At 38.3% G+C, this 10,328-nt stretch overlaps 1 protein-coding gene across 1 annotated transcript; it reads right to left on the bottom strand.

Moving 5' to 3' along the window:
- Window positions 1-2,076: 2,076 nt before the first annotated feature.
- On the bottom strand, window positions 2,077-4,400 carry LOC146476363 (tetratricopeptide repeat protein 28-like). Its single transcript, XM_085114525.1, has 2 exons — window positions 3,413-4,400; window positions 2,077-2,810 (listed from the first exon to the last, which is right to left on the bottom strand). The coding sequence occupies exon 1, from the start codon at window positions 4,377-4,379 to the stop codon at window positions 3,429-3,431; it is 951 nt and encodes a 316-aa protein (XP_084970651.1). The 5' UTR covers window positions 4,380-4,400; the 3' UTR covers window positions 2,077-2,810; window positions 3,413-3,428.
- Between the last annotated feature and the right edge of the window lie 5,928 nt (window positions 4,401-10,328).

The following is a 10,328-nucleotide window of genomic DNA, read 5'->3' as shown; positions in this document are numbered from 1 at the left end:
TAAACTTTAACTTCTTTTAAGATTGGTTTCTATTCAGCGTGAATTAAGACCCTATCCGGCCCAAGCGTGTGTGTGTGGTTTACAAATTTGTGTGTTTAGGCTGTAGTGTTTGTTTTGTTGGTGAAACCACCCGCAATTTTATGGCCATGCGTACGTGGGCTTCTAACCACAAACCGGGGTGCTTGAACGCATTCTTTCAATTTCTTCTTCATTATCAAAGACAAACGCTGTTTGGATAGTTGGAATAAAGGTGCTGTATTTAAATGATTTTTTTTTTTTACATATGAATGCTTTTTTGTGACAAAGTGTTCAGTTTAATCCCTGTAAAATAAAATTATGATATGGTTACCATACAAGCAAGAAAGCACGATTTTCCTGCAGGGTGACAAGGCTTTGGTAATTTGCAGTCTAGGGTAAAAGAATTGAGGAAACACTCGTTGTTCTGGTCTCAGATTGGTCAAAATGGCGAAAACCGACCAATAAATTCACTCCATTTTGGCTTCAAATTCGTCAAATAGCCCAAAATCAAGCAATGAGTTCATTCCCGTTTTGGTCTCAAATATGTCAAAATAGCCAAAAATCGAGAAATGGGTTTACTCCCGTTTTGGTCTCAAATTCGTCAAAATAGCCAAAAATCGAGAAATGGGTTTACTCCCGTTTTGGTCTCAAATTCGTCAAAATAGCCAAAAATCGAGAAATGGGTTTACTCCCGTTTTGGTCTCAAATTCGTCAAAATAGCCAAAAATCGAGAAATGGGTTTACTCCCGTTTTGGTCTCAAATTCGTCAAAATAGCCAAAAATCGAGAAATGGGTTTACTCCCGTTTTGGTCTCAAATATGTCAAAATAGCCAAAAATCGAGAAATGGGTTTACTCCCGTTTTGGTCTCAAATTCGTCAAAATAGCCAAAAATCGAGAAATGGGTTTACTCCTTTCTGCTGTCAAATTCGTGAAAATAGCCAAAAACCGAGAAAGAAGTTCACTCCTCAGTTTAATTTCTGGTTTCAAATTGCTCAGAATAGCTAAACATCAAGCGAAATTTATGAAATCATGAAATGTCTTCGATGAACAAACAATAGCCACTCGTAAATCGAGAAGAGAAATAGACAATTCCTTACTATTTACATCTGATGGCAGAATTTATGACGGAATCACACCTTTGATGAAAAGAAGTCAGTCTCTCTTGATTCTTGACACATATTTTCTTGCATTTTTATTTAAAAAGTTATCTTGTTCCACATATTTACTATAGTTCTATGTAATCAACCAAGAGGAAAAATGAAAAAAAGTATTCTCAGATACTTAACGTCTTATTTGATAGCAATGTTTCTTCCAACAAAGTAAGGACTTTGGCAAGTCCTAGACAAGGCAACCATAATTCAATCTAAAATATTGACTTTTAGTACAGAAATTTCTCAAACAAAACATCGAGAAGTGTATATAATCAAAGTTTCCCTTTGCCATTCGTATGCAAACTTTGTTAACTTCCATGATAGTCTATCAAGCTGGTACTCGACGACAAAAATCTAGTTTTTGGATTAAAAACGTACGACTAAGCTACATGGATAGAGTGCCTTTTTGTTTCTAGGTTCCATCCGGCCGCTAGCTGATACCTATTAACGCTGAACACCTGACCTAAGATTGCAACGTATTTGAAAACATTTTACCATCATCTGAAGTCTTATAAATCTTTAAAATTAAAATTCGTCGCTCTTCTTGCAATCGAAATATCACCGTTTGAAAACTCTTCAACAAACTGAGCATAGGTATGAAACTTGAAAAATTCAATTTTGTAAAAGGGATTTATAATTAAACCGGATTGAGATGAAAGCTTTCTAAACACTAAATTTCTAACCAATTTCTATGACTTTTCCAGCAATCCAAGTTTGTGTAAGACTGATATAGACAAGGCAAACTATATTTCAATTACAAATCTCTCTACGCGGCCCGATTACCTTAATTCAGTTATAAACTGTATTGATACAACATTCGTTCTCTCCTCCCGCCGACGAAGCACCACAGTTTCTTCAAACCAACCCCCTTTTATATTTTAAATACATCAAGAAAACAATCATTCAAACATTTAATCATTTATTCTTGAATTTCAGCTCGATTCTTTACAGTTTAATTTGCTTGCCTTCGTTTTTTCTCTTTTCTAGTAGTTATCATTTATGTAATAGAAATGTTCGATGAACAAATATTAACCACTTGTAAATCGAAGAAAAGAATTAACAGCTCGTTACTATTGATATCTGAGCATATGGCAGAAGTTATGACGGAATCACACCTTTGATGAAGAGAAGTCGCTTCTCTTTTGATTCCTGAAACCTATTTTCTTGCATTTTTATACAAAATATTCTCTTGCTCCACAAATCTACTATGACGGGTCTACTATAGTTCTATGTAAGCAGCCAAGTAGAAAAAATGAAAAACATACAAAAAATAGCAATGTTTTCTCCAACCAAGTAAGGAGTTTGGCAAGTCCAGGACTAGGCAACTATAAATAAATCTAATATATTGCCGTTTAGTACAAACGTTTCTCGACCTAAAAATGTTAAGAACATTTTTGTAGTCTAAATATTTCAAAAGTGTCTAAAGAGTCCAATCCTTATCTAAAAAACATTTGAAATGAACTGTACGGTAAACATTACTCCTTTGATAACGACTTCAAAACCATCGTAATCAGATGCTAGTCAAAATGAACAACTATTTACAGTCTCTTAGACGAGTTCCTAGCCATCCTTGTCTTGTCATACCGATTCTCCATCTCATAATCCATCAAAAATATTGATTACAGCTCTGTGTTCAACAGCTATAAAGCAAAAACAACAAGAAATCAAATTAGAGTAAAAGCTAAAAACGTCTGCAATAATTATGCATAATAGTGTTGTTAATATCAAGGAGTTTTTTTCCATCTGTTTGTCTTCCCTCTTTGTTTTGTCATTCAACAAATGATTTAGATATTTCCTAGAACATCTTGAACATCTCCAAATATGTTAGTCCAATTTTCAGATGGAAACTGCATCGCTTTCAGATTAGCCCATCCCCTCCCTCATGCTGAAACCGTAAAAAAAAAAAAAAAAAAAAAAAAAAATCGCTAAGCTGAAGAAAATACTATTTCGCACATCAGTAAAAAACCACGAAAAGGTTACTAATTTCCGAGTGAAAATGTGAGAATGGAAAATGTTTCCTATGGTAAAGGGGTATTTAATGCTAACAGAAAAAAGGCACTGATCTCCCCAAACCCAAGTAAACAGGGAAACTGCAACACTTAAGACTTTTTAGAACTTTTGCTTTTTTCCATCGAATGGGAATGTCAGTTAGGTTCCAAAAACTCAAATAAAACCAGCTGCAAATAACTTAAGTAGAGAGCTAGTAAATTCTCTTATTTCAAACGTTGATCATTCTACTCACAGAGGAAGTCAGCTACTCAGTCTTGTCCGCCCAACTCTAGGGTGACATCATCACCAATGAGTACAAACGGAGCCCAGTAATCCACTGCACTAAACTCGTCAGATTCTCTCATGGATTTCATGGCTTGGTTCAGAGCTGCACTGGCACTTTCACCTTTCATTAAGTGCTGATAGAATATTTTCATGAACTCCATAGTAGCCTCGTCATCAATCGCCCACAATGACGCCAGAACAGACCGAGCACCAGCACCCAAAAATGCCCGTGCGATGCCAACCACACCCTCAGCCTTTATCTCCCCACGGCCACTATGACAGCAACTCAACGCAACCAGTCTTGCTCGCATCTGAACATTCAGTACATCTCTCATTGTTAAAACGAAATCTTTGTAGACAGGAGTTCGTGATACCGGTGAAGGATTTGGTGCTAAGGCAATTTCTCCTGTTGCCATCCGCCCAAGTGCTGCAATGTGCACCAAAGCAACCGAGGAGAGTCGTTTCAATACTTCATTCTTCGTTGCATGCTCTCCAATAAGAGGCGCTGTGTGAAGTATTCGCCCAATCATCTGCACCTCTTCTCGTGCAAATGGCAGCTGGTCAAACTTCGTTCCCTCAAAAGTAACCTCTTGTATCCAAGGATCACCCACGAGAAGCGCCCCGCTCATAATGTGGTAATCATCGGGAGAATCTGCGATCAATTTTAAACTCGTCAGAGATGGAATCACGCGTACTCTGAAAGACTCGCAGAGGTACTTTGAATCTGAGTCCATGAACGCAGCGAAAGGAGCCAAACACAATGGACCCTCGGGGACGAATATTATTTCACTTTCAAGTAACAAATCTTGGATGGGACTAATGAGAGTCTCATATAATAAACTTAAAGCACTATTTGGGAGATTGGAGGACCCGCGCTGATTTTGACTCTCATCTGAAGGGGAACTCTCATCTGGAAGGTTTTCGTCTCTCGTCATATTTAATGAACGATCTTCACATTCGACAGCTTTACCACGAATTTTCTTCGTTGTGGTGTCCAAGAAAGTTTCAGCATCAATTTGACTTTCAGGGATTTGCTTTCCTCTTAACTGAACATCCTTTCCTTTCTGTAAGACCCAGAAAATAACTCCTTGGTGTTCAAGCGCTAAGAAAACTGTAGTAGAAAGAAAACCACATAACTCAGGTATAGTTTGTATCTCTATGTCAGATTCTTTTCGGTATTGTTTGGATGCATACTTGAACTCCATGAGATCATTCAAAGCCTGTGCACGTCCCTGCTCAGCAGATAAAAGAGCTTCCATAATCTTGCCTTGCTTTAACAACAAACGCCATAAACTAACGTATGCCGTTTGGTACAAATTGCGTAAGCTCACTTTCCAGTCATCATTAGCTCCAAGATGACGCCTTACGTCATTCAGTGTAGCTATACTGTGTTGATGACAATCTAAAGCTTTGCAAAAAAAGCCCGTTGATTGAGAGTCAACTCCAAGGTTATGAAAACTGTTGCCAACTAAAATTTTGTCTCCCACTTTTTTTGCGATTTCTAGTGCACGTTCATGGTAGTGTATGGCTTTTTCGAAATCTCCGAGGTTTGCATAATCGTTGCCTAGATTGAGATACGTGTTTCCTTCACTTAAAACGTCACCCACTTTTTTTGCAATTTCAAGTGCTCGTTCATGGTAGTATATGGCTTTTTCGAAATCTCCGAGGTTTGCATAATCACTGCCTAGATCAAGATAAGCGTCTCCTTCACTAGAGACGTCTCCCACTTTTCTTGCAATTTCAAGTGCGCGTTCATGGTAGTGTACGGCCTTTTCGAAATCTCCGCGTTTGAGATAAACGCTTCCTAGTTTTCTATTTGCGTTTCCTTCACTTGAGATGTCTCCCACTTTTTTTGCGATTTTTAGTGCTCGTTCATTGTAATGTATGGCTTTTTCGAAATCTCCGAGGTTGTAATAATGGCTTCCTAGATTACCACTTGCTTTTCCTTCAATTGAGACGTCTCCCACTCTTCTTGCGATTTCTAGGTTACGTTCATGGTAGTGTATGGCTTTTTCGAAATCTCCGAGGTTGTGATAATCGCTTCCTAGATTACTACTGGCTTTTCTTTCAATTGAGGCGTCTCCCACTTTTCTTGCGATTTCTATTGCTCGTTTATGGTAGTGTATGGCTTTTTCGAAATCTCGGAGGTTGAAAAAAATCGCTTCCTAGATCACAACTTGCTTTTCCTTCACTTGAGAAGTCTCCCAATTTTCTTGCGATTTCTATTGCTCGTTCATGGTAGTGTATGGCTTTTTTGAAATCTCCGAGATTGTAATAATCCCTTCCTAGATTACCACTTGCTTTTCCTTCCCTTGAGACGTCTCCCAGTTTTCTTGCGATTTCTACGTGACGTTCATGGTAGTGTATAGCTTTTTTGAAATCTCCGAGATTGTAATAATCGCTTCCTAGATTACCACTTGCTTTTCCTTCCCTTGAGACGTCTCCCAGTTTTCTTGCGATTTCTAGTGCTCGTTCATGGTAGTGTATGGCTTTTTCAAAATCTCCGAGGTCGTAATAATCGTTTCCTAGATTACCACTTGCTTTTCCTTCAATTGAGACGTCTCCCACTATCCTTGCGATTTCTAGGTGACGTTCATGGTAGTGTATGGCTTTTTCGAAATCTCTGAGGTTTGCATAATCGTTTCCAAGATAGCAACTTGCGTTTCCTTCACTTGAGACGTCTCCCACTTTTCTTGCAATTTCTAGTGCTCGTTCATGGTAGTGTATGGCTTTTTCGAAATCTCCGAGTTCACGATAATCGTTTCCTAGATTACCATTTGCGATTCTTTCACTTGAGACGTCTCCCATTTTTTTTGCAATTTCTAAGTGAAGTTTATGGTAGTATATGGCTTTTTCGAAATCTCCGAGGTTGTGATAATCGTTTCCTAGATTGCAACTTGCGTTTCCTTCACTTGAGACATCTCCGACTTTTCTTGCAGTTTCTAGTGCTCGTTCATGGTAGTGTATGGCTTTTTTGAAATCTCCGAGGTCGTAATAATCGTTTCCTAGATTACCAATTGCGTTTCCTTCACTTGAGACATCTCCCACTTTTCTTGCGATTTCTAGTGCTCGTTCATGGTAGTGTATGGCTTTTTCCAAATCTCCTAGCTCGTGATAAACGTTACCAAGATTACCATTTGCTATTCCTTCACTTGAGACATCTCCCACTTTTCTTGCAATTTTTAAGGCACGTTCATGGTACTGTATGGCTTTTTTGAAATCTCTGAGGTTTGCATAATCGTTGCTTAGATTACGTATCATGATTGCTTTTAGATTTTCGGGGATGTTTTTGTCAGAGATGGAACTTTCTCTACAGTTGTCGTTTGCATCTCTGCCAGTTTTGACGAAACAGGTGCCTCTTTCCTGTCAAACATAAACATAACCGTTTTTTTTTTTCGAAGATTTTTATTCCTATTATGGACGCTGTTATTTGAACTAGTTTAATAAATGGCAATCGGAAAAGTTATTTGATGATCATTTGTTTTAAACTTGCCGCTGTAAGAGGTCCCCGGCTGTCAAATATTACACAGCGTGATGCATTTTGAATCTATTTGATGTTCGAATGTAGGGAACGAAAACACTTTTACAACCAAATTCCTAATCATCTTCATCAACATCGTCATCATTATCGTCATAATCATCATCATCATTGCTATCTGATACATGATCAAAACGTGCAAGTAAAACAGTGGTTTATCGCGTTTTGTGATGAAAGAGAAAGAGAACGATGTATAAACATTGCTTTTAACTTTTAATTTTTAAGTGAAGGAACGCGTTTAAAGAGAAGTTAACAAGTGGGAATTCTTATGATAGCTATGCAGTGAGCACCTGAAATCATCCTTTCGGCTGCATCGCAAATTTGAGTAACGTTTTTGGAATTTTCAAACCTCACTACCTACGCCGCTTACTACGTCTTGAGTACATAACGAGCATTTCAGTCAGTTCATTGATAACCTCATGGCAGATCCTGCAGCTTGGAATATCACCCAGATCATTATCAATAGATTGTGAAGAATTGATGTGAACTCTATGCACTTGTCAGTCTACGAACTATGACAGGATCTCTTTGTATGGAAGCTGAGAGGTTCATGTAATCCACATTCGGTGAGACAACCAAAGAACGGTCGTAATTTCGCGTTTGCTTTAGTTTTGCTATAGTGTCTTTTATGATTGGTGTGCAGTCTTCGCGCCATTTTCTCAACCAATGGAAGTCAAACCAAAACCAACAGTGACTTGCTCCTGCAACTTTTGGTTACATGCATTTGCTTCGAATTCTGATTGGTTCATTGTTCTGTTTAATATACGTCTTTTGTGGTTCGTCAGTGTACGTTGGCTACGTTGGTTTTGGTTTTGCGACACTCAATCGAAAACCGCTTTTATGTTAACGTTCTATAAGCATGGATAATTAAATTTTTTTTGCTAACTACTAAACACTGAAGAAAACTTTTAAGTTTAACAACAATTTAAAAATTGTTGTTTATCAACTTTACTGTTTGAGTTTCTGACAGATCCTTCGTTGCCTCTTCCCCAGTACCTTGCTCGCTCACCGACCTGCTCTTTAATTCCAACAACTTCTGGTTGTTCTCGTCAATCTTACATTAATCAATATTTCTAATACGTGTAAAACAAAGGTTATAAAGGTTTTCAAAAAATCTTTCGGGGAATACCGACAATAACGAGAGGTGATTGACTAGATTAAAATATTTGTTAACTCCGACTCTCAAATTATTATGTATCAGGATCAGTGTACCAAGCTATGTTTCGACCAAACACAGTCGATCACAAGTCGAAAGCCTGAAGAAAGGTTCAAAGGAATGTTCCAATAAGCGGCGACCTAATCAACGAAAAGAGTTAAAGGGAGAGTTTCACGGTTCAGCGCATGTGCGAGCGATAACGTAAGCGCTGTCCAGCCAATTGTTTTTGGACCAATTAGAAGCGAGTACACAACACTGGCGGGATACGGCGGGCAAGTCTTATAACTTGCTGGCATAAAAATAAAACTGACTGAGTGATAAAAATCTGCGAGTCAGCGAGCCAAGGTGTGAGCCATGCGAGCCATGCGAGCCGTGCGAGCCATGCGAGTCACGCGAGTCATGCGAGCCACAGTATAAATGTTAAGAATTTTTATTTGTTGTGTTTACATTCACATAAGAACAAGAACAAGAGCATCGGAACAAGATGAATAACATCGCAATATTTAATTCTTACAGTGGGACAACGCAAACCATCATATTTCAGTTTTTTGGTAATTGGCTCGTCAGGACTGATTGTCAGTGTCATTCCAATCTTGTAAGGTATGATAAATGAGTACTCAAAGATGAGCGAAGTCAATATTGTCGCACTAAATCCAATTTGAAAAGAAGCAGCGTAACAGAAGCGTTTGCCGTCAGCTGGTGGGTCGAATGCCATCTCGAAACCAGCCTCTGCCACTCTAGTGGCGAGTTTTGAAGAAAGACTTGTCTAAGGGAAAGGACAACCACATGCAGCAGTCAGCCAACCGACAGAGTTCTGATAACTCTGATTCACTAAAGACCAAACCTGTTAAAATGGCGCGATTTACTCACCATTCTTGACGCCAACACCAACACGGAGATCGAAGTGCTGTTCTTTTCTTTTCTTTTCTTTTTTTTTTTTTGAATGAAGTTCCACGTGGATATCAATGAATGACATGTGTCAATAGATACCTATTCGAGTAGCGGTGCAGCCGTATGTTTTTCTCGGATTTTTTTATTCTGAAGTCTTGAACCTTGATAAATTTTTGCGTATTGTTTTTATTTTTTTGCGCATCTTGGGCGATTTTGAATAGGCAAAATTCCCTCCAAAATTATAACAAAAACGAAAAAAAAAAAAAAAAAAAAAACAAAGAAAACAATTTGTCCAAATTTTTCTCACGCGAATGTAAATAAAACAAATAAAAATTCTTAACATTTGCACTGTGGCTTGCATGACTCGCATGACTCGCGTGACTCGCATGGCTCGCATGGCTCGCTGGCTCGCAGATTTCGCTGACCCAGTACTCACAGATGAGCGAAGTCAATATTGTCGCACTAAATTCAATTTGAAAAGAAGCAGCGTAACAGAAGCATTTGCCGTCAGCTGGTGGGTCGAATGCTATCTCGAAACCAGCCTCTACCACTCTAGTGGCGAGTTTTGAAGAAAGACTTGTCTAAGGGAAAGGACAACCACATGCAGCAGTCAGCCAACCGAAAGAGTTCTGATAACTCTGAATCTCGATTTAGACCAAACCTGTTAAAATGGCGCGATTTACTCACCATTCTTGACGCCAACACACGGAGATCGAAGTGCTGTTATTTTCTTTTTGTTTTTTTTCGTGAATGAAGTTCCACGTGGATATCAATGAATGACATATTTGTCAATAGATACCTATTCGAGTAGCAGTCCAGCCGTATGTTTTTCTCGGATTTTTTTTTTCTGAAGTCTTGAACCTTGATAAATTTTTGCGTATTGTTTTTATTTTTGTGCGCATCTTGGGCGATTTTGAATAGGCAAAATTCTCTCCAAAATTATAACAAAAACGAAAAAAAAAAAAAAAAATTTCTCACGCGAATGTAAATAAAACTCTTGTTAAAACGTGCATGAAATGATCATGAAATACTAAAAATGAACTCGTCGTCGACACACTAATATTTTGCTTGTATCGAGCACGAATAGATGAAGAAGATAGCCAAATCTTATGTTGGATTGTTAATTAAGGTATCAGATTAGTTTCCCTACCTTTATGTCTCAAAATAATGCACGTTTTTGAAACTCTTTTGGCTTTCGTAGTTCGCTGTCACCGGCTATGTCACACGCGACGAAGCGGCCGCCATTTTGTTGAAAACCGCTACTCACTATCTATCACAGATTAGTATAAATCTACCAGT

The sequence above is a fragment of the Pavona decussata genome, unplaced genomic scaffold (assembly GCF_977016875.1).
Source record: "Pavona decussata unplaced genomic scaffold, jaPavDecu1.1 SCAFFOLD_77, whole genome shotgun sequence".
Lineage (NCBI taxonomy): Eukaryota > Metazoa > Cnidaria > Anthozoa > Scleractinia > Agariciidae > Pavona > Pavona decussata.
The sequence above is the reverse complement of the archived record's forward strand: the minus strand, read 5'-3'. Positions and strand labels throughout refer to the sequence as shown.

Bases quoted from the DNA above. Each gene is read 5' to 3' on its own strand.
- LOC146476363 (XM_085114525.1), bottom strand. From the start codon at position 4,379: ATGACGAGAGACGAAAACCTTCCAGATGAGAGTTCCCCTTCAGATGAG.